The 25,506-nt window shown below is 33.8% G+C and overlaps 1 protein-coding gene across 1 annotated transcript in view; it reads right to left on the bottom strand.

Moving 5' to 3' along the window:
• Positions 1-25,088, bottom strand: part of LOC306864435 (ras-specific guanine nucleotide-releasing factor 2-like) — a gene marked incomplete at its 5' end in the record, with an annotated part of 32,994 nt that extends 7,906 nt beyond the window's left edge. Inside the window, 18 exons of the mRNA XM_079408444.1 lie at positions 2,099-2,205; positions 2,347-2,436; positions 2,946-3,071; positions 3,796-4,199; positions 6,596-6,844; positions 7,616-7,698; positions 8,340-8,476; positions 8,601-8,667; positions 9,566-9,726; positions 10,814-10,932; positions 11,728-11,837; positions 11,979-12,172; positions 12,448-12,527; positions 14,081-14,334; positions 14,469-14,558; positions 15,451-15,598; positions 17,497-17,603; positions 24,810-25,088. Coding sequence (XP_079264570.1) covers positions 2,099-2,205; positions 2,347-2,436; positions 2,946-3,071; positions 3,796-4,199; positions 6,596-6,844; positions 7,616-7,698; positions 8,340-8,476; positions 8,601-8,667; positions 9,566-9,726; positions 10,814-10,932; positions 11,728-11,837; positions 11,979-12,172; positions 12,448-12,527; positions 14,081-14,334; positions 14,469-14,558; positions 15,451-15,598; positions 17,497-17,603; positions 24,810-25,088 — 2,805 coding nt within the window. The remainder of the gene's footprint in view (positions 1-2,098; positions 2,206-2,346; positions 2,437-2,945; positions 3,072-3,795; positions 4,200-6,595; positions 6,845-7,615; positions 7,699-8,339; positions 8,477-8,600; positions 8,668-9,565; positions 9,727-10,813; positions 10,933-11,727; positions 11,838-11,978; positions 12,173-12,447; positions 12,528-14,080; positions 14,335-14,468; positions 14,559-15,450; positions 15,599-17,496; positions 17,604-24,809) is intronic.
• Between the last annotated feature and the right edge of the window lie 418 nt (positions 25,089-25,506).

The raw sequence follows: 25,506 nt of genomic DNA, 5'->3' as shown, positions 1-25,506 counted from the left end.
ATCCATTTTTTTCAGGATACTTTGATGAATAAGTGCAGAAGAACTTTCTTAAAATGTAATTACTTTAACATTATAAATGTCTTTACTGACACTTTTGTCCAATCTTACTGTATGCATCCTTGATGAATAAAAATATTAAATTAAAATGTTTAAAAAAAAAAAAAATCTTACTGATACCAAAAATTCGAACAATAGTGGATTTAAATATTTAAACTTTTCGTTTTCCATATAAGAGAATTTTGAGAAAATATGAAAGACAATTTCATTTATATAGCCCTTTTATATATTGTTTTAATATGTAACGATTTAACAACATATACAGTTATAAAAAATAATTTCTCAGTGTCTTCACTATGCAAAATAGTTTGTAAAATAAGTGTTTGATTCTAAATAATTTATCACCATTATATCAGCCACATTAAGTATCAGCCATGGAAATACTCACATTGGTGGATCCCTAGATAAAAGCTTCTGCTGAATGACTGCTTACTAAAACCACTGTAAGCCAGAAGTATGGTACGTACTATTTCTTTTATTTTTTTTAAGTCTACCAGGGGGCGGGTTCTAAATTTGTACAACTGCTTTTTGTTTTATACTACTGTTCCCAGAAAAAAATTAAATAAACAGTAACAAAAAGAAGTATGGTACGTGCTACAATAAATGAACCACTAGTTTCCTTCAAATGCACTGCATGCTAAAAGATGAACAGATTTGACTGGATGAGTGTAGCTGTAGTGCAAAGGGATATGCTGCTCTGTTCCTGACATGAGTTAACAGTGCGGGGCCCTCAGGGGTCCGCTGACATTTCAGTGCAGTCACTGCTGCACACGATGAAGGCCTGAAGCACAAAGCAGGTTTGACAAAGGCTACGTTCATGAGGTGTGAGACACGTCACAGCAGCTGTTTCAAACTGGTGGGCCGCAGGTCTGTCCTGATGGGGTCACATGCTAAATGCAAATCATAAAATGCAGCTAATAAATCATATAATCATGCATAGGTGGAATAGCAGTGTAAAACAACAGTTTAAGGACTTTATTACAAATAAATTTGATCATAAATTTATAAACAATTACCAATCAATACTCTGCTGATACAAAACCAGTCGAGATCCACAGAAAGATTTAGAGTAAATGGAGAAATCTATTTAGAAATGAGACCCTAAAAACGGAAAAAAAAAATTTTTGAACTTTTTTTAAGGCAAAACCATAGTTTTTTGCTTCGATGACATATCTTATGGATGCTTCTTTCCACTGTGGAATAAAAAAAATTAGAAAAAACTTTTTAGCTCACAAAAGACTTTTTTTCCTCAGAATTATGAGTTTATATCTTGCAGTTGCAAGTTATAAACTTGTAATCGTGAGTTTACATATTGTGATTATGTAATCTCATAATTCTGACATTTTCCTCAATTGTGTTTTACTCTCACAATTTTGACTTTTCTTCATATCTTATAATACTTCTAATTCTTGTAAGTCATAGTTGTGAGATAAAAATATATATTTTTAACTTTTTTTATTCTGTGGCTGAGACAAGCTTTCATACTGTATGTCTGTCTTCAGATTAGTGGAAAGAAAACATCCAAAATACACATTTAAGTGTTTATTTTATTACACTTGATCTATTTGTGTGTGTATATATATTTTACCACTTGCATATACTGTTTTATTTACAGAGTTTTGTTCATATAGGCTATCATTTGCCTGATATATAATCAGGCCCGTAGCCAGCTATGAAGTCACAGAGGTCTGGACCTCGGTAAACATTTCATGTCCAAAAATTAAATTTGTTCTCAGACTGACTGATTTGCTTTTTAAAACTCATATGAATGTCTGCATGTATAATTCAGTTTAGACATTTGCAAGAATGTTTAGCGTCTGTGGAATGTAAATGATTGCTGCGAGATGCTGCGGAGTGAACGAGTTTTGAGTGTTATGTGTGAACGAAAACATATGGTGATATCTATTAGTTAAGATTTTTACCCTATTCATCTGTAATGTCTTACATCCTCCTTGCAAGATGCGTCTTCATTATGACTGATATATCACTCAGGACATCAGGAAGAAAATAACAGGCTGGAAATGATGCAAAGTCAACAAACCTGTGAGTGTTTGGAAACCCAGTGGCGCAGGACGTTGAGCACCCTGTTGGTGGCGGCCCGGCGGATGAGGAACTCCTTGTCGTAGGATTTCTCAGGGTTGGTAAATCCTGAACGAGAGACAGTAGGAGATTTCTGTTAGATGAGGATGAGAAAGATTCCCCAGAGCTGTGTCACGACTCAACCAAGACCCGATGGGAGATCGGTTTCAGCGGCGAGGGCAGCTGTCCGACCCCATCAGTGTCTCTAACCTTGTGGGCTGCTGTGTCCAGCTGCGGCAGTGGCGATGGCGAAGGCGGACGCGGGGGACACGGCACAGCGGGAGCTATCGGCAGACTGACCTATGAAGACACGACCAGAGAAATCAAGTCACCATATCATGGGAAATTTGATTTTCTAGTTTTGAAACATGAGTTTAATCCAGCTAACAGGGAACATTCTCAGCACTTTGCAAAACATTCTGGAAATGTTCTCTCAAAGGTACGAACAAATATTCTTTCAGTAACGTTAATAGAATATTTGTTCTAAAGTTCTCAAAACTTTAGCACAAAAACAAAAACTTTAGTCTTTATACAGTACATCCTTCATGGAACGTGTTTCTTCTAACGTTTTTTTTTTTAAATGTTACATTTCGGAATGTTCAGGGAATGAAAAAAAAAAAAATGAAACAAAAATTTTATTATAAAAGAAGATATTTTTTGTCATGAAAACAATTCCAGGATAATATTCCAGTTAAATGTGTCCAAACATTTGAAGCAAAGGTAAAGTATGCAATATGTATAATTCATAACCCAATGCTTACAGTCTGCTAAAATAATTAATGACAATATAAGACTGAGAAAGGCGGTACCTGCAGGCGGTCGGTAGCGGAGGTGTCCCGGGGTGGACGGTGAACGGCATGGAGACATGTCTCCTGAATCACTGGACATGGGTGTCTCAGAAATGAACTTATCCAATGATACTGAGTCCAGTACAGCTGTCAGGAACATCATAAAACATCAGTCATGTATCTATCAATCTTCACTATCACACTATTGCACCTAGCCATAAAGTCTGCTTTTCCAAACACTTGGGGAAAAAAATTAATCATTCTGAAGAGCACAGAGAATTCAAGCATGGTGTTGTGATAGGATGCCACCTTTGCAAAAGTCAGTTCTGTGGAGTTATGAATCACGTGATACTCTCCAAAATGGTGCCAGGGTGACGCGGAGGAGACAAATTGTTGAATAAAGTTCTTATTTTTCTTTTCTTTGCGCACAAAAAGTATTCTCGTAGCTTCGTAAAATTACAGTAGAACCACTGAAGTCACATGGATTATTTTAACGATGTCCTTACTATGTTTGTGGACCTTGATCGTGTTAGGATCCTTGAGGGTCTTTTGGAATTCATCAAAATATCTTCATTTGTGTTCCGAAGGTGAATGAAGGTCTTACAGGTTTGGAACGACATGAGGGTGTGTAATTAATGACAGAATTTTCATTTTTGGGTGAACTATCTCTTTAATATTCTAATGATTTTTGGCATAAAAGAAAAATCAATAATTTTGACCCTTTGTTGGCTATTGCTACAAATATACCTGAGCTACTTATGACTGGTTTTGTGCTCCAGGGCCACACATGTGATTTTCCAACATATTCATCATCCATCTAGTATGAAGTAAATTCGCAGCTGAACGTTGGAGGACCCAGAACGACGCTCACCTCGTCGAATACTCCGTCGCAGCTTCCCACAGAAGGCTTCGATACGCGGCAGCTCCCCGCTCTCCTCTGGGGTGGAGGGGCTGAGCTCGGGGGAGCTGGGGCCCCGGCTGAGGTCCAGAGGGGCCCTGGTGCAGGTGGGTGGAGGGGAGGTGATGAAGGGGGTGTAGGGAGACGTCGGGCTGCTAGCCGCAGAAAAAGTGGCCGCCGACAGGTCCAGAGCTCCCCCCTTACAGCTCACAGGAGAGCTAAGGGACAGCTTCCGTGAGTGGATGGGGGAAGAGGTGCGCGAGGGGATGGAGACGGGTGGAGGAGAGGAGAACTTGCGAGACAGACAGGGGGATTTGTTGTTCAGGTGCTCTCCGCTCCAGGGGCCTTGGTTTGTGGCGAAGAAATGCTCGAGGGACCTGCGCCATCAGCATAAGATGGAAACAAGTGAATAAATGCACCGCACAACCAGATCTGCCCTTATCGTTCTATCGTGTCTATCATCCATCCATCCATCCATGCATCCATGCATTCATCTGTCTATTGTTCTGTCTTTCTGTCCATCCATCGATTGTTCTATCTATCTGTCTGTCTATCTATCTATCTGTCTGTCTTTCTAATGGTCTTCCAAAGAAGGCCATTAGACAGCTGCAGCTCATCCAGAACGCTGCTGCCAGGATTCTGAGCATATCACACCAGTCCTCAGATCCTTACACTGGCTTCCAGTTACAATTAGGATTGATTTTAAAGTACTTTTACTCATTTATAAATCACTCAATGGCCCAGGACCTAAATACATTGCCGATATGCTCACTGAATATAAACCTAACAGACCACTCAGATCATTAAGATCGAGTCAGTTAGAAATACCAAGGGTTCACACAAATCAAGGGGAGTCCGCTTTTAGCTATTATGCTGCCCACAGTTGGAACCAGCTTCCAGAAGAGATCAGATGTGCTAAAACATTAGCCACATTTAAATCCAGACTCAAAACTCATCTGTTTAACCGTGCATTTGTTGAATGAGCACTGTGCTACGTCAAACTAATTGCACTGTATTTTATGTATAATCATTTTTAATTCTAACTGTTCTAAATTCATTTTAAATCAATTTTAAACGTTTTTAAATTTCTGGTTTTATTGTTGTGATTATTTTTTTTATGATTATTTGACTTCCTTTTATGTAAAGAACTTTAAATTACCATTGTGTATGAAATGTGCTATATAAATAAACTTGCCTTGCCTATCTATCTATCTATCTATCTATCTATCTATCTATCTATCTATCTATCTATCTATCTATCTATCTATCTATCTATCTATCTATCTATCTATCTATCGTACGTTCATTCTATCTATTGTTCTATCGTTCTGTCTGTCTGACTGTTTGTCTGTCCGTCCATCCATCCATCTATAACCCTGGTTCACAATGGAAGTCATTTACATATCTAAGTCTTAAAGGTACAATAGCACATACAATCTGTATAGCTCTACGGATCAAAAAGACAGTGGGAAATGATCATGAAAAACTAAATTATGAAAACAAACCCAATTAACTGATAATATAAAATGGACATGAGAGAAAATAAAATCCACAAACATGTTAAACAAAAAGAGACAGAGGGAGAGACGAGCGATGAGTTACTTGGACTGGTCCAGCGCAAGCCTTGTGATCTTCAGGCTGTAGTCTGGACAGATGGAGGTGATGGACAAACGGTCGGACGAATGATACTGAACCCTGCGAGTGACAGTGAGGGAGGAACAGGAGAATTGTGGGAAGCAGAGGATTGAGGGAACAGAGTGAGTTATGTGGTCTGTATTCTAAAGACACAGTTGAAGTCAAACGTTAAAGGTTAGTTCACCCAAAAGTTAAAATTAGCCTGTGTTTTACTCACCCTCGAAGCATCCAAGTTGTACGTGGACTTTCTTCACGGTTCAAAATTATATATATATATATTTGTTTCTGAACTCTGCCCCAGATGTGTGGCTTGATGCAATCCTGTTTCTGAGCTCTACAGGCAGTCCTTTGACCTCAGGGCTTGGTTTTTGCTCTGATATGCATTATCAGCTGTTAGACCTTTTAAGTCATGTGTGCCTTTCCAAATCATACCCATTCAATTGAATTTGCCACAGGTTAACTTCACTTGAAGTGTAATAACATCTACAAGCAATATGAATGCTCCTGATCTTAATGTCAACTTTCCCAGATATGAATACTTATGCAATTAAATCATTTAAGCTTTTTATTTGTAATAAATTTGCAAAGAAGTTAAAAACTATTTTTTTTGCTTTGTTATTATGGAGTGTAGATTGATGTGAAAAAAATTTGCAAGGCATATATATATTTTTTTATTATTATTATTATTTCAATATTTTCTGTTGTATTTTTCAATTGAATTTTCAATTTTGTATTTTCTATTTTCAGCAGCCATTTCTCCAGTTTGAAATAAAAAAGATTATTATATATTTACTATTTTATAATTACTATTATTAGAAAACATTGTAAATACCTGACATTTTTTATCTGGTTAATGCATCTTTGCTGAGTAAAAGCATCAAGTGTCAATTTCTTTTTAAAAAAATCATAGAAATCCCAAGTCTTTGAACGGCAATATACATAATCAAAATGAGCTTCAGATTAATTGTATCACAGTCATCACAATAATGACTGGCATTCAGACAAGGATGGAGAACATGTTTTAAATGTGTGACAGTCAAACAAAACATTTAGTTGAAAGCAATGATCAAATCAATCATTTTTGCACTTCCTTTGCACAGGAGAAAAAAAAAACTGCTAGAGTGACAGATACTCTAACCTGACAGGTATAGACGTGAAGGGTTTCTTGTAGATGTCGGCCAGTTTGTCCATCACAACAGCAGCGGTGGTGAAGATGCGGTAGGTGTGGAGGAAGGTGTTAAGGAAGTCGATGGACAGGAAGCGCAGGTCGGTCAGCCGTTCCAGGAGTCTCTCCACGCTGGCGTAACGGATCTGTGGCACTTTGCAGGAGTTCAGCGTCTTACTGAAGCAGATGTCCACATCATCTTTATGCAGTCGGGCATCAGACCTGCAGACATGAATGAGCAAATTAAAATAACATTAACTGTTTACAGTGAACTCATCTGGACTAAGTCTGTGTCTAGTCTGTAAACTAAAATTAAAACAAACTATTTACTTTTTTGTTAATTGGAATTATGCTGAAATGAAATCTAAATATTAGATAAAAGTCTTAAAGTTAAACAGAATTTAGAAATAATATCTTGGCAGCTAACTGAAAAAAGTTGTATTGAAAAAACTATTTTTAAAAAACATTTTAAATGCATAGATTTTTATTTTGAAACAAATACAATATTTATATATTTTAATAAATATTTGTTTTGATATTTTTAATTTTAAAATAAACAATTTATTTAAAATATATATTTACTGCATTTAAATAAAAATTTTAAAAATTTATATTTTAAATAATTAAAACAAAAAAATACATTTTATGCATTTATTTTTATTTTGTGTGTGTGTGTGTATAAATGTAAATAAATATTAATTTAAAATGAAGCATATTTATGTTAAATACGTACATTATTACTGTAAAATAAACATGTTTTTATAACAAATATATGTATGTATTTGTATTTGCACAATAAAGGAATCTGAATTTAAATAAAAACTAAAGACAATTAGAGATGAAATAAAGCTGAAGCACTACAATTGCTAAAAATGAAATTAAAATAAATTAAAACCTAAACAGAAGTATTAAAAAAAATAAAACACTAATTAAAATATCTAATTAAAAAAATTTAAGTAATAATAAAATGACACTGGAGTGCTTGTGTTTTACTTGATCATGTGAGGCACGGTGACTTTGGAGTTGTCCTCAAACACGCTGGTCATCAAGCCATTGCAGCGAATGTTGTCAATGCACTAAATGGTATAAAAATAGAGAAAAGAAAAATAGAATGCAGCAACTTCACACTCACGTTCTAGCAACTGTAACAGGACACAAAATGAACAAACTAGGGGTGGACAATATATCGGTAAACAATCATTCTGAGCTAATATTAGCATTTTAAATGATCAACATTCGCCTGATTAGGCTCATACTGGCAACATATAATATAAGGGCTTATTTTTCCTACTCATATTGTTTTTTATAAAATGAAATTAAAGAGTTCATCTGAAGCACATAAAATTATAGATAAATAAAAAAAAATTTGCATACCAGGTTATCCCTAGGGCAAAGTGTATAATAGACAGTTCATGCTAAAAATATTATGCAAAAACCTTACCGTAAAGTCAGAGAAGCTATTTATGTCAATGCAAATATAACGGGAACTTCTCACTCTTGTGCATTTCATGCATGTTGCTTTCTAGCTAGAAAACATGAACTTCTGCTCTTTGGGTTTGATTGAATCTCTACATTTCTGAGCTTGAATAAATTGTTTAATTCTTGTGCATGCATTTTTGTTTCATACGAGTTGTGATATTCATAGAAAAAGCTGTCTGTAGTTTGTTCTACAGATACAAAATGAATAAGCGAGTTGCATGTATTGAGTCGATTGTACCTGGCTCATGTCGCTGGTCCAGGCTGCTTTCTCCTGCCGAGACGGCGCGAGCAGAACGACTGAAAACGACGGCCCATCAGCAGGTTCAACAGCTATTTTAAACTCCAGATGGTTGAATCCCTGACCAGCAGCATTATCTGAGGAGATTGGAAATCAAAACTCACTATTTTTACTTCATTGATAGCTAACTTTGTGTTGGTATCACTAGCTTTAATGGTAGCAATGAAGTCGTATAGACGGTTGGTTTGGCGTCACACTTACAGTCTTCATCACTGGCGTCCAGCTCCTCGATAAGCGTACACTCTATCAGAGACAACGTGCCTCCCTGCTGGGGTTTTGAAGAAAGGCACTTTTATTATAGTTATTTTATGCTTTTGTATGAAACAATTAATGTAAAAATTCACCCAGATGTCTTAACTGGTCTTTTCAACAAAGGTGAACAGTGACCGATACTGTAAATAAAACAAAGTGGGGTAGGAACAACATGACGGTGATTAATTGATGAGAATATTTTAGATCATGTTCCTTTAAGAACATGGTAAGGTGAACGATTCCTTAAAGAAATTTACATCACTTTGATTATTTTAATTGTTGAGATGTTGTTATTTTCAGGGTGACTCAACTCAGAAGGTGCGTATTTTTATTTCTGATTAATTTAAAATAAAGAAATAATATTAATTTAAAACTATACAAATTTATAAAAAAAAAAAAACATTTTATATATATATATATATATATATATATATATATATATATATATATATATATATATATATATATATATATATATATATATATATATATATACACACTTAAATGAAGAATATAATAATTCAGAAAACAACAAAATAAATCATGCATATTTAAATAATACAATTTTTATTTCAAAACAATTTTAAACAAATAGATATAGAATTTTTGTATAATTTTGAAATAAGGAAATACTGTTAATTTTAAATAAATAATACAGATCTACTTTAAACATTAAAACTATATAATTTAAAATAAATTATATTTATATTTAATATTTTAAATAATACATATTTAAAATTTTACATTACATTTTATTTTAGAATAAATACAATTATTTAAATAATAGTTAAATGTAATATTTAAAATAAATTTATTATATATATTTTGGGTGAACTATTCCTTTAAGAAACTCAAAGCATTACTGATTCTTTGTATTGCTGAGCTGGTATTATCTTCAGAGGGACTCGACTCACTTTGAGCAGGTGCAGTTTTCCACCCGAGGTGCGTGTACAGATGAGGAAGTGTTTGGTGAACAGGAAACACTGGCGTTCAGCTTCTTTCCTGAGCGACAGTGAGCCCAGACGCACCTTACTCAGTTTACCCTTCTCCACGGAGGGCACCTGAATCAGAGAGCCTACAGCGCACGCACACACACACACACACACACGCACACACATCAACTCATTACCCAGAGGAAGAAGAACATTAAAGACAGCGTTTCAGGGAGAGAGGGCAGCGCTGTCTCATCCGGAGATGCTTTTCTATAAGACAAGATGCATTAAAATGGCACATTAGATCTCATTAGAGCACATTTCACACCTTGCTGTCAGTGTGGAGCAGAGCTGAATGAGATCAGTGGAGCAGAAACAATCACGCACTCATATTCATACAAAACTACTGACTGACTCCAGTTAAGCTGGTCAACTTTTGTTTTAAATAAAGAAACAATAATGATATACAACAAACAAATAATACTTTTATTTGTATTTTAAATAAACACATTGTTATTTTAACACAAATAAAATATTAGTTTTGTTTGTTTGTAAATATGCTTTTATATTTGTCACTTTCTTAAATAATATTAATTTTAAAACAATTCAAACTTTTATTTTTATCATATATAAAACAATATATATTTATATTAAACAGTTTTTTTGTTTGTAATAAATATTTATTACAAACAAATATAAAAAAAATATTATACATAAAGAAATTATGTTAATTAAAATAAATATCAAAATATTTTGTTTAAATAAAATATTATTTTCATTTTGTATAATACATTTATAAAATGTATTACATAATTTTTTTCATCATTTAAAATTTACAATAACCTGAATTTATAACAAAAAAGAAAGAAATCTGCAATAAATTAGATTTTTTTAAATATAAATTTATGTTTAACATTTAAAAAGAGAACTAATGCATATTTTTAGGTACATCTGACCCATAAAAATAGTTTTCCTTGCCGTAACTTGATAAATAGGTCAGAAATCAGTAATATTTAATTATTTAAATAAATAAAACAATCAAATAAAATGGTTTTAAAACTGTGGATCAGCTTGTAGAAAATGGCACTAGTAATGTAGAACAGAGAGAAACAAACAGGAAGGAATTCACTTCATGAAGTATTGGGGTAGTAATTAATTTGAAGAGGAAGTGTCCTGAATCAAACACCTCGCTGCTCCATTCATGTGACTGGAATGAACTGTGTGTCTCACCCTGCCGTACAAACGTCTGACTGGTGTCCAGCAGAATAGCACAGCCCTCCACGATCATTCGCTCGATCGCCAGATTCTTACGGATGTTTTCTGTGTCACTCACTTCATCGTGCATCATTCTGAGAATAAACACACAAACACACAGCTGTATCATCTCAGTGTATACACTAAATGGATGAAGTGTATTTTAAGGAGTTTGGCAGAATGGTAGTCAGTTGAAATGTGAACTGGACTATATTCAATCATGACATATACTAGGCTTGAGAGAAAGAGTGATCAATGCCTTTGTCACGTGAATGTTAATAATAAAATTCAAAGGCCTTTTTTGCATTTAAAAGCATCACTTTTTCCACAGAGGAAGCACTTACACTAATGGGCTGTTTGATATGACAGCTTCATCTTTAGTGGATACAATCTTATTTAATTTCACACAAGTGTAGATGAAAGATGATTTTAAAAGTTGGTAAAGAATTATGAGAGAATACAGCAATTTAAAAAATAATTAGTACATTTGCATTGTAAATAAATATATTTTTATTTTAAAACAAAATATTAATGTTTTTTATACTAAATAAATTGTATATGTATATATATATATATATATATATATATATATATATATAAATAAATTAACAATACAAATGTATTTTAAAACATTCTTTTTATTTTTATAATACATTTTTTATTATTATTATTTTGATCGAAACTGATATAAACAGAAAACATAAATATAAAATTTAGAATCTTCCCTCTTAAAAATAAAGGTTCCAATTAGAACAAACAATGTTTTTACATTCTGAATCAATAAAAGAACGGCATGATCAACTTATAATACTCTAGTTCTTTGTTGTACTCTCTATGTTCTGGTGCTTTATAGCCAAAATACCGGTCTGAAGCCTTCTTCATTCACTCACTTGGACAGTTCCTCAAGTTTGGATTTGGCAAATTCCAGACTCTTGCGCTCCACATGTTCATGAGGCGTGTGAGCGAGGAGCTCATGAAGGGTGATGATGTACCGCGGGATCTAATAGTAACAATTAAAATACACAATTAATCATTTTTACACAATGGACCACAGTGAAATTAAATGCAATATGCAGTTTGCTAGTGTTACTATCGGATATTCTCACACTCATTGCTCAAATATCAGAGGTCAGCGGTTCACCTGAAACATGGGGTAGGTGAGGAAGGTTTCCAGCATTCGCTCCTCACAGGCGGCGTTTGCTTCATACTGCTTCAGAAGCTTGTCAAAGTCCCGGTTCTGTTTACAGTTCGCCAGAACCTGCAAACTGTACTGATGGTTTCGCACAAACTCCTGATAAATGTTCAGCATCGGCAGCAAGATGTCGAAGAGATCCGCTGAAATGTCACAGTATGGTTTTGCATCATGTTTATATGAACATTGTTAGACAAAATTATGATATGCAAGAGATCATGAGCATTGGAGGGAAGTCAATAACACACTTGTCTTTGCAAAATTATTTATATATTTTCTATTCTGACTTGTGTTGATTATTAGATGCTATTATGATGTTCATTTTTACTTTATGTGTGGAGAGTAAAAAAGCATTTCACTGCATGTCTGCATGTATGTTTGTGTGCAAAAATAAAATAAAATAAATAAGTAAACTCACCTAACACTAACGTTGGCCAGTTGGCTATCCGAGCCTTCAAGCCTTGATGGAATATCTCATGGAGAAACATTATCGTCTCACTTAGAAATGAAGAAAAAAATTAGAAATTTTCAGAAAAATCCTCCAGGTCCTGCAGAATCCTCAGTTTTCCAGCATCTTTTGCATATTTGAACCCTTTCCAGCAGTAACTGTATGATTTTGAGATGCATCTTTTCACGCTGAGGATGATTGAGGGACTCAAACACAACAATTAAAAAAGGTTCAAACATTCACTGATGCTCCAGAAGGAAACACGATGCATTAAGAGCCGGGGGGTGAAAACATTTGAGCAGGATGAAGATGTCCAAATTTTTATTATTTTTAAAAAAAAAAATCCATTTAGTTCTGCCCTTCGGAAGCAATAGAAGCTACTTGCATGTTTCCCGGAAGACAAATTAAGTACAATTTACCTTGATCTTCAAATTCAAAAAGTTTTCACCCCCCGACTCTTAATGCATCGTGTTTCCTTCTGGAGCATCAGTGAATGTTTGAACCTTTTTTAATTGTTGTGTTTGAGTCCCTCAGTTGTCCTCAGCGTGAAAAGATGCATCTCAAAATCATACAGTTACTGCTGGAAAGGATTCAAATAAGATGCTGGAAAACTGAAGATTCTGCAGGACATGGAGGATTTTTCTGAAGAACAGCTCAGTTTAACTGTTCAAAACAATCAAGAGCCTCATGAACAACCATCATAAGACAAAAAACAGTCGTAGATCATCCAGGTAACCACACACAGTATTAAGAACCAAGGGTTCCCAAACTTTTGAATGGGCTATTTTAATAATTTAAGCTATTTTTTTGTCTTGTGGACTAAATGTAAACATATTGGTTTCAAGCAGCACTGTAGTAGCATATTGTAAAAAGATGATAGTTGCATATTTTAAACATTTATTGGTGGTGTCTAAAAAAGTAATTATTTTTTTTAATCAACAGCCTGACTAAATAAAAAAAATAAAAACTGAAATACTGTATATAGCTTGTTTCTACCATGGAATAAAAAACTAAAAGTGATTAATAACTAAAGTAATTGTGACTTTTATCTCAGAATTCTGACTTTTACCTTACAATTGAGAGTTCATATCTCACAATTCAGTTTTTTTCCACACAGAGAAAAAAAATTGCGAGATAAAAAATAGTGAGAAAAAACTTTGCAATCACTGTTTTCATTATTTATTCTGTGATGGAAAAAAAACTAATTGCAGAGAAAAAATGTCAAGATATAATCTCGCAATTCTAAAAAGAAAAGTCAGAATTGTGACAAAAGTCCCAATTACCTTTTTTTTTTAATTATTATTCAGTGAGATTAAAAAAAAAGTAAATTGTGAGAAAACAATTCTCAACGAACATTTAAATTTTTTAATTCCCTGGTGGCAACGAAAAAAAAATTAAATTACAATTCCAAGACAAAAATCAGAACAGCAAGACATCAGTTCAGAAAAACAAGTCAGAATTGTGAGATACAAAAAATAAACTCGCAATTGCAAAAAAAAAAAAAAGTCTGAATTTGTGAGATAAAAAGTAAATTTTTTATTCAGAGGTGGAAACAAGCCTTCACAGCATTGCTCCAAGTTTACCATCAGAATATGAATTATACCTATTAAGGAAGATGCTGCTAACATCGTCATGACTAATGGGGGGTTTTTTGGAGCTGGCCGCCATCCTGAGCGGCCGCAGGAAGCAGTTGACCAGGATGGAGAGCTGGAGCACGTACTCCGTCTCGGCCTCCACCATGTTAAAGACGATCTGGTTTCTCTTTCTCATGCTTTCAGCGTGAGGTGAGCAGATGTAGTCCTGCACGATGATCTTCCACTTCCTCCTGCACAGCCAACCACGCATGAAGCTTTGCACCTGCGAGAAAACACGCAATGGAGACGCCCAAATGACTGCACTTACACTAGACACAATAGCAAACATTACTGAGTAAATGAGGTGGATATATAATTCTGAACAAATATACAATCCAAATGTAGACAATCATTTACCTTCTTGATTTTCTTGATATCTGGATCTTCTTCCTCTTGATTGGACTGATAAGGCAACATTCGCTCTTTTGTTTTATTCAGAACGATAATCTAGAACACAGATAACAGTTAATATACACATAGCAGGGTTGCCATGGTTTTCTTGTACAATTGGGCTTTTGAAAAATTTTGAAAATGCTTTTGCTGGAAATTTATATTTTTTGGGGACTACTTTTATAATGCACCGCAGCCACCAAAAAGCTTTATCTGCAGACAAATATGAAGATCCTTTCTCAAATGTGTATTGATCCTTTCCTGTTAATACCTGGCAACCTAAAGACCACTGAAAGAGCAAGTAAGAGAGAGACGATGTGGACATATGTTTGCTGTCACAAGAACACAGTAAACAATAAATATGCAAATACTACATATAAACTAGTCTAGCTAAAATCATTCAAAAGAAATGTAAAAAAAAACCTTAACATTTTATTTTAAAGTCTATTTATAGGAATCCAGCAGCTGTCGACTATGACTGGATGCTTAAAAACAAGGCTAGTTTTTATTCATTTTCAGTTGGTTTTGAGTTTTGGGCTGGATTTTTTTCTGAGAATAAAATAAAAAAAATTAAACGGTAAATGCAATTTTTTTTATCTCACAATTCTGACTTTTTTTCTTGCATTTTCAAGTTTATATCTCACAATTCTGAGAAAAATAAACTGCGAGACTATCTTACAGACAACTGTATGCATAGCTATGTCAGTATAATATGCTGTGACTGTTGTTATTATTATTCATAGCTCACGTTTTACGCAATATCTCATGCAAAATGCTTCAAAAAAATTAAAAAATTGAATTAAAGAGAGTAACTAAAAAATAAAATTAAAACATTTATCAAAACGTCTGGAAAAATTGGGCTTGTTTTCAGTCCTTATGGGTGGGTTTTGGAGTGTAAATTGTTCTGGGACCTGGCAACCCTTGGCAGAACCGACGAAGATGAACTGACCTCTGCCTTCAGCCTCTCGATCTCTGTATCCTGGTCTTCCAGTTGTGTCCGCAGCTGATTTGCCGCCACCTTTTCCGTCTCCATGATCTGCACCAGATGGATATATTTCTGCATGAGAACTTCCCGCTCGATGATGAGGTCTGAATAACTGCCAGCGACAGCAGAAGAACAAAGCTGGTTAGAAACATTTACAAAGAGAAACTCTGAGTGCTAAATAAATCAATGAGGCACTCAAATGTAGTCTGGGTCGTATTTTATTTTATTTGACCTTACGTAGTTTTGTTTATGGCATTTGAAGATGTTGCATCGGTCTATTCTGACTAGATTGTACCAAGTCATAGATGAATATGCAGTGAAATACTGTGTTTAATTGCAATGCAAAACCAAATCTATAGGAAGTCTTTTCACTTACAAAATATATAAGCCTGTTTATTTTGCTATCCTAACTATGCATGCTTACAGTATATGGTGAGTTGTATTTTACCATTTGCATTCTGCATTATTTTCTCCTCCATCATAACTGACCTGCAACTCACCAGTGATGTAGAATGTGATATATTAACCACATGCAAAACTCTGATGTAAATGTCAAAACATACTTTTTTTTCCAATAACATTTTCAATTGAAAACAATGCAAGAAGCATTTTCAGTGGTGGCATTTTCATAATTTCTACATATTTAGATATAGCTATTAGGTTGTATGGTCTTGGTTTTATTTGAAACAAGCCAGAAAAATATGGAATTATTTTTGTGTCAATAAAAATGAACATAACTTTATAAAAACAAACGTAACTTTTCCAGAAACGATCAAAAATATGCCATTACAAAAGAAGAAAAACACAATGAAAATGAAAAAAAATTAACTTAGTCGCACAAATGTAACATGCTCTTCAAATAGGCTTAATTCTTTGTTAATGATTTTCATAGATTCGTTTTCGCAAATCGTGGATTCTGAATGCGTTGCTACAGATTTCGCTTACGCTTAGCAAATTTCCGTTTTCTGTTTTGGCACAAAAATAATTCCATAGAAAAAAAAACTACGAAGTTCTTAAGTTATCTTTAGTTTAAGTATTAACTAGTCTCAGATGTTTCTCCTAAGATTCATTTGGAGGAATAAAAACATGCATAAGCTAGACAGTTTTCGTCATAAAGCATGAGTATAGTGCTATAAATTAAAATGGATAAAAGCTCAGAAAATTTGGTCAATTGTTTCGTATCAAGATCTTTGACTTTTGATTATAAACATAGAATTTTGTTGATATTTTTAATAAGATTTCATTTCTATATAATAGCGTTTATATGTATTATTATATATACATACAGTGTATATATGTATATATAATAATAATAATAATAATATGTATATATACACATACATATACACATACATATATATATATATATATACATATATATATATATATATATATATATATATATATATATATATATACATACACTAACTATAATTTATGTTTTCACTTTAATTTTAGTTAAAAGTTTTAGTAATTTTTTACTCATTTTTGTTGTGCATTTGTCATTTTTGTTGGTTTTTTAAAAATATGTTTAGTTTTTGTTAATTTTATTTCTTAATTTCAGCTATAGTTATTTTAGTACTTCAAGTTAAACTAAACGAAATTGAGAAATTAGCGGAAATAAAATAAAGTTTAAGGTTTTTTCACATTTTATTTTATTGAAATGTTTTTTTTTTATTATTGTTTTAGTTATTTAGTACTTCAATTTAAACAAAATTGATAAATTAAAGGAAATAAAACAATCTCTTTTCTTCTCTCTTTCAACAGTTATTCCAAGTAAGAAATGAAAATGTTTTTTTATGTTTTTGTTAACTATAATAACCCCGGTGTGGGATTGTTGAGGTCTTTTTTCTTCTGAAAAGCAGGAGACTTCAGCAAAAATCTTCATTTGCATTGCCTTATAGTGATTTTTCTTTCCTACAAAAAGGTTGTTACATGACAAGCTAACCAGCTCAGCAAAACCACATTATGTTCTCCAAAGATGTTGAGTGTTCGGTCTTTTTATTGTACCTGGCCTGTTGAATGGCCTCCACCCACTCATTACAATCAGCATCCTCTTCTGTCCGCAGCTCCAGAGGTTTCTGCCCATCGTGGCCGAAAATCACCAGGAAGTAATACTGAAAAAGATGAGAGTGTAGGCCACAAATCGGCATTCAGTATTCATAGTGCGTTTGGCCCGTGGTGAACAGCATTAATACAGTTCTGACCTAAATAGAGATGCATCCAGCGGCCACTAGCACGAACTTGCATGCACTCATTAAATGGAAATGACAGTAGATGTTTTACTGAGTAATTTCGCCTTAAATCATGAAGCAGCATGTGAAACACCCAATCTAAAGGAGATAATAAAATAAAACACCAAGCATGTCGCCAACACACAGTGGAAAAAATATGAATAGATTATATCTCGAAGGGGAAAAAAACTGTAAAAAAAAAAAAAAAGTAAAAAAGAAAAAAAAAACGGTTAAAAAAAAACGGTAAAAAGAAAGCAAAAAAACATTTTTTGTCCCCCGTTTTTTTTGTATTCCTCATCCTTTCCTATCAAAATGCATGCTGCGGATGCGAAAACACAAAAAAAAAAATCGAACCTGATCCGAATTTTTTATGACAGACAAAAGTTTCAGAGGCAGTGTGTAAACGTGATTGACACAACGTAAGGATGCATTTATTTTTAACGTGCAAAAATTTCAGCCTCAGTGTGCAATGACCTTTAGAGTGTCTTCAGTGGGTTTGTGAGTTGATCTTAAAAAATGTACAATAAAAATCATTTAAATCCTTGAACCCCAAATATAAATATTCTACTTGTTTACATACATTAACTGACATTAGAGAACTGCAAACAAGTGAATGTGTGGTTAAATTATTTGAAATATGAACTTCCTCAGAGATACTCCAAGTCTTCCAGGTCTGAAATGTTTTTGTCCAGACTTCCCTTATGAATAACTCACTGCTATTGTGTGAATAATGTCATCATGTAATCCATAAAAAGTAACTATAATCAGATGATGAGTATCTTAAAATGTAGTATACTCTAATGGAATCTGATTACATAATCCAGATTACTACTACTATTTTTTTTAGATACCCCTTTGTTATACTTGTGTGACCAGCCTACAAAATACAAACAATGGCTTATATATTTTTTATAATGCTATATTATTACCAAAACATTGTATTCAATCTTTGGGGAATTTATTTACATTAATTTAACGCAGATTTTGAACTTATTTTTGAAACTGCTTGATGGTAGGCCTCGTTGATTTTCAGTTTTTGAGTGAATATTGCCAAAATTACCCACAAATAATGCTTTTTTTCCCACTGAAAAGCTGATGCAGCTCAGATCAGTAACGCCTATGACCGATCAGTTTCAAAAAGAAATACAAAACCTGTGCTAATTGAAAGAAAACAAACTGATAAAGAGATTGAATCCACGATTTCAGCATAATGAGAGGTTGTTGTTTTGTTGAGCACAAACACTAAATTAGGATTTTCACTACAGATTTAATTTTCTGATGTATATTCACTTGATTATGGATAGAAATATGACCTGGACATGTTCTTGACAGGTTCACCCTCAAATAAGTGATGGAGCGAAAGAGCCAGAAAACTGTGAGTGTGTTTTATAGGACGAAGGCTTAAGGGTTTGTTTGTGTTCTCATGATGCACGGCTGGTGTGTGTGTGTGTGTGGTTATATAACCGGCAGAGCTTCTCCTCTGTCTTTAATGCGCTGTCCTGAGCCTCAGGCCTTGTTTAAACCGAGAGATAACAATAGACACGGCCGGATTCTGTTTCACTTTCACCGACCCACAGAACTATTATCTCCCACTGAATGCTATTAAAATCATAATATGCATCCGATTACAATAACAAAACTCATTGACGGGTCAGAATTCATATTCATATCTGGCTCATTTGCATAATATTTGCTAGAAGCACTAGAAGCGTGTTTTCTTGGGTCACGCACATAAACACACACAGATTGTCCTTCCGAAGTCATGCACTGTAGACTTTCATTCAGATAACTGCGTCTGAGAGAAACACGCTTCCAGAAGGGCTACTATTCTTAGATGGGAACCCTGAACTGTGTTGCACATGTCTGAGGCCCGTTTACGGTCAGCAGAGCTCACGAAACCGGAAGAATCACAGGATACGCTTCTTTCAGACAGCCTAAATCTGTAAGAATCCAGAAAAAAATGACAAAATCAACATGCAATGGCATTTATGCTGTAAGAAAAGTTTAATTTAATAACGTAAATAGCTAATATAAAAAAAATCTTATTTTTTAAGGGAGGAAATAGACTTATTAAACATATTTATAATAAAAAAAAACATACTTAATTTTTTTAAATTCATATGATTTAAAAAAACGGTCAGGAATGAACTTTTTCCACTGGGAATTAATAGCTGTAACAGTTTGGTTCCCGAACTATTTTATTTAATTTTATTTTCAGTGCGATTAAGAATCAAATCATTACATTATACTGCTGAAACAAAGTAATATTAGACTTCCAGTGATTAATAATGAATACTGAAATAACTTTATAATGTAGGCCTATTTAAAATACTTCTATATTTTAATAAAAACTTAAATATAAATCATTCAGATATAATATACACTACTTTACTGTACACAATTTATTTTATTTTGCAAACCAACATTTTTTTCAACATTCTTTGAATACAAATTTCAAAAGAACAGCATTTAATTGTTTTCAACATTGATAATACTGTTTCATGAGCAGAAAATCATCATATTAAAATGATTCCTGGAGGACCATGTGACACTGAATTTTCAGTAATGATGCTGAAAATTCAGATTTGATCACAGCAATAAATTAGCTATATTTTAAAATATATACACACAGAAAACAGTTATTTTAATTAGTAATAATATTTGACAATATTTCTGTTTTTACGGTTTCAAATAAATGCAGCCTTGGTGAGCAGAAGAGAGTTCTTTCAAAACATCAAAAAATTAAAAATTCACCAACTCCAAACTTTTGAACAGTACAGTTATATATAATGTGCAAGCAGACTGAATTTCTCGTTTCATTGGCAGTGTTTAAAGATAGTGAGTGATCTAAAAAATAATCAGGATAAGCTTAAATTTAAATGTAGACTTTAAAGGGAAAAGAACTCAAAGTCAGCTGATGCAGTAGGAAGCTGGTGATGTAGAAGTGCTGCAAGCATAATAATACAGTGGCACTTCAACGTGTCATCAAACCTGATTTCCATGGTAACACAAGTCATTGGCACGCTGGTGGTTGTGTCAAGCATATTTCATTTGCATCTGCATCTTTATCATGTATGTTCAAACAGAGAGATGAATCTACTGCTGCACGGCCGAAACTGAAGCGAGAGGAAATATCGGCCAATCAGATAATGCAGTTATGAGCACTTTGCATCACAATAGCTCAAACTGGAATAGCTTATATCAAAAACAGCCAAACTATCACATTAAAAACGTTACCATAATTCAAATTTTATTCTAAAATAAAAGCAGGCATTTCAAGCAGAAGACATTTCTTCCATCAATAAACGACTGTTTTATTAATACGCAGGTTAGTTTGCACATCACAAACGCTTGTTTAATTGACTTGGCCCAGAAATCAAAGCGCAATCAGCATTTGCTTTTAAATGCAGTTTAAGTACTTTGAAGCTCTCTGATGCGTCTGCAACGTCTGCAAATGCAAACAGGCTCAACTTCAACATACAACAATATTTTTATCAGTTATATCAAATTTTAGTAGACTCTTTAAAGAAGATGCTTGGCAATGTACAATAAAAAGCACTGAAAAATAATTATACACTATTGGTCAAAAGTTTGGAATAATTGCAACGTTTTATTTTTTTTAAATAAATTTCTTCTGCTCAACAAAGCTGCATTTGTTTTGATATAAAATACAGTAAAAACAGTAATATTGAAGAATATTATTACCATTAAAAATAACTGTTTGAAAATATATTCAAATATTAAAATGTAATTTGAAAGAACAGTACTTTTATAAAAAAAAATAGAAATCTCTTTTAATATTATTAAATCTTTACTGTAACTTGATTAATTTAATGCATCCTTGCTTTTTTAAATTTTTTTACTTTTATCTTACTTTTCCTAAATGTTGAATGGTAGGCTATATCACAGTTTTCACAAAAATATAAAGCAGCACAACTGTTTGCAACATTGGCAATAATCAGAAATGTTTCTTGAGCAGTAAATCAGCATATTAGAGTGATTTCTGAAGATCATGTGACACTGAAGACTAGAGTAATGATGCTGAAAATTCAGCTTTGCATCACAGGAATAAATTACATTTTAACATATATTTACATAGAAAACAGTTATTTTAAAATGTAATAATATTTCACAATTTCTACGAAATTTTTGATCAAATAAATACAGCCTTGGAGAACAGAAGATACTTTTTTTCAAAAGCATACTTTTGACTGGTAGTGTAATTCAATGAATAGCATGCAAAAAAAAAATAAAAAAATAAAATAAAATAAAATGGAAAATGTTAGACTTCACGTCCACACACACACGAGCCGTGTGAAAAACATGTTTCAGATTGACAGCACACTGCTGGCCAGAGCTGACGACTCATAATCTCAGAGAAGTGTGTATGTGTATGTATGTGTGTGTGTGTGTGTGTGCAGGGTGCAGCAACATCTGCTATAACATAACAGAAGAGATTGGGAGTGGGTTTACTTGGCTAAATCTGACAAAACCTCTCCTTAGGGGAATGCCTTCAATTGGATAGAATTATACATTAATACAGTTTTTATTTAAAAAATGCGAAAAAGTTTAATTCTATGGTTAGGTGATAGTTATTCTAAATTATATTTTACCTAAAAAAAGAACTAATCACAAATTTATCATTACATTTCTCATTAGTGAGTAGAGACATTTTACTTTTGAGTTTATTTGTAGTTGTCATTATTCACAATGGTCAAAGTACACTGTAAAAGTGTTTATTTAAACTTTTTATTATTAAAATCAACTAATAATAAATTATTATTTTACTGGGGGAAGTCGTGGCCTAATGGTTAGAGAGTCGGACTCGTAATCCAAAGGTTGCGGGTTCGAGTCTCTGGCCGGCAGGGATTGTAGGTGGGTGGAGTGAATGTCCAGTGCTCTCTCCACCCTCAATACCACGACTGAGGTGCCCTTGAGCAAGGCACCGAACCCCCAACTGCTCCCCGGGCGCTGCAGCATGGCTGCCCACTGCTCCGGGTGTGTGTTCACAGTGTGTGTGTGTGTGTGTGTGTGTGCATTTGTTCACTACTCACTGCTGTGTGTGTGCACTTGGATGGGTTAAACGCAGAGCACCAATTTCGAGTATGGGTCACCATACTTGACAATACGTCACGACTTTACTTTACTTTTTACTTTACTTTTAACTAATTAAAAGTAGTGCAACAACATCATGAAATATAAATAAATGCCCTTTATTAAAATAAATACATTTTACCCCCAAATTTTAGTTTGGAAATTTGCGTAATTTGAGAGTTATTTAAAAAGAAAAGAAAATATGCGCATCAGTGTATCAATAAAAAAAAAACCTGCATGCTCACTTTATTAATAAGTTTATTTTTAAGTGAGCGAGCAGTTATGTGTTTTTCGTTACAAGTCTTTTTCCAGTAACACTTTACTTAAAGCCTTTATGTGTAATGCATTATAAAGGATTATTAAAGGGTACAATGCATTAGAATTATTCATAATCTAATAAATATATATACACATACATATATAGATAGACCCATGAACGGACAACAGGCCTTAATCTGGACAAAGCATGTTGGCCTGAGTGCCGTCATGCTGATGAGGGGCTTTCATGTCTCGTGTGGTCCCAGTAAATGGCTGGGGATCAGAATATATCTGCTTCATACGCAGAAGATGAGTGTACAATCTGCAAGATGCTGCTTAACACAAGCAGTGGCCGCAGTGCATGTCCGTTTATGTGCAGACTTGCTTTTAATATTAATTCCCAAACCTCCAGACCAAAGAATTTCCATGACTTTTCTGTGAGTACTTTAAAAGCATGGTGGCTGTCCATTAGCCTATAATAATCAATAATACATATAATATAGTATATAATACAATTTTATAACAGTAAATGCACAAAAAAGCAATATCTACAGAAACTAACACAAGCAGAAAGAAACTTCTGTTAAAAAGCTGATGCTCAATTTCAAAACAACCAAAAATATCAGTCAATTAATAATTTTGCTTGATAAACCGGTCTGACTAATAAAGATTCCACCCGCAGTTTCTAACCTACTAAATAATTCAGAGCTGAGCATAACTACAAAAATGTGCATTCACAATATGTTCATGTCTGCGCAGACAATAATTGTTCAAAATTCTATTTCAGAACTCATTTGTATTCATTTTGGCTGATGAAGATCTAAAACATGCAACTTTGAAGCCACAATATCGGTGTACATACATTTACTCACTCATATCCACTCATTTAAAAGCAGTCATGTCTGATTGCAATATATGAGCTGTTATTGTTGGTTGTAACATCTTAACACCAACACAGGGGCTAGTTGTCACATGAGGAATTTATCATAAGGCTGTTTCTTTGGAATTAGAGGAACGACAGCAGAGAGGTTTGTAATGTTGGTTTCACAAATATAGTTTAGTTTTGTAAATTAGGACACATTTTAATAATCTGTCCTTGAAACTAGGGTTATAATATTTCACTAAAATTAAAACCATTATAAAATGTTACTTGGAACACAATAAAAGTTAACTTAAAATAAAATATAAAACGCATAAAGTTATTTTATTTCTGCAAGTTGCCAAAGCAAAGTAAAAATATTACACTAAATGTACTATAAAAGCTAAAACTGAAATAAAATAAACACTATCATAATTTTAAAAAGCTGTAACTAATAAAAATGACAAACATAAAATGCTAAAACTTTGAAACTATATATTTATATATAAATCGAATGGTCTCAATTATAAAATAACACTGCTTCAAACTAAAATTATAATAAAATTGAATTTATGTAATATTTTAAATGTTGAATTTTGTCCAAAAAACGAATTAATTCCATTAATTTTGTCTATACAGAAGCTGACATATAAAACCAAACCTAGACTGAGAAACTGTCAGTAGAGTAAAAACTGTGACAGCTAGCCCCTGTGTACTGTGTTCAATATGACACACAAACACACACACACTCATAAACAGACACAAACACGTGGTTTTTGTAGAAACCAACTTCCTCGAAACTGACACGCTTACACCTGAAATGCTTTGATCGCAACAGCGAGGATGAAATGTGGAGTGAATCTGAGGTCAGATCATACCTGCTGTTTATCTGAACTCTCTTTCCCACCGGTGGACACTTTGGGAGCCGGGATCCTCTCGCAGGTGCATCCCTCCAGCAAATAAATCCCTGATGGTCTGGCGCTCTGCTCATTCTCAAAGTAAAACAGCACATTCTGGTAAAGCGCGAAGTACTTTTCGTTCCAGCGGTTGTTTTCTGCGACTTTTTTACTCAAGAACCCACGTTTGATTCCCTCTTTACGCGCGACTATGGACAGATAAAGCGCGTGCCCTTCATTATAACGCACGCTCTTCTGCATCTTACAGCCCTGACTGTCACACTGAACCCATTGTCATCCTCCTCCTCCTCACACACAGCAGCCAGAAATGATGATCTGAAGTCCAGCCGAAAGCGCTGATGCTGTGCGTAAAGGAGATCCCAGACGCGAGTAACGCGTAATTACGCACAGCGATATCCGAAAGGAGTGCGCGGGTAACAAAGCAAGCAAAAATACACTTCAGAAAGTCAACAAATATAAAAAAATAATGTTAAAAATGCGCGCACCGACGTAAAACAAAAATAGATCCAGTGAACAGACGGTACAACAGAATCACGACCGAGATCAGCGCTAATCGGCTTTGGCACCAATTTAAAGAGACAGAACTATTTACCCCTCAGTCTCTGTTTACCCAACGCTCTCTATTTACATCACCGCCCACAGAGAATACTGAGGTATC

This window comes from Barbus barbus (assembly GCF_936440315.1).
Source record: "Barbus barbus genome assembly, chromosome: 45".
Classification (NCBI taxonomy): Eukaryota; Metazoa; Chordata; class Actinopteri; order Cypriniformes; family Cyprinidae; genus Barbus; species Barbus barbus.
This window is presented reverse-complemented; position numbering and strand designations above follow the sequence as displayed.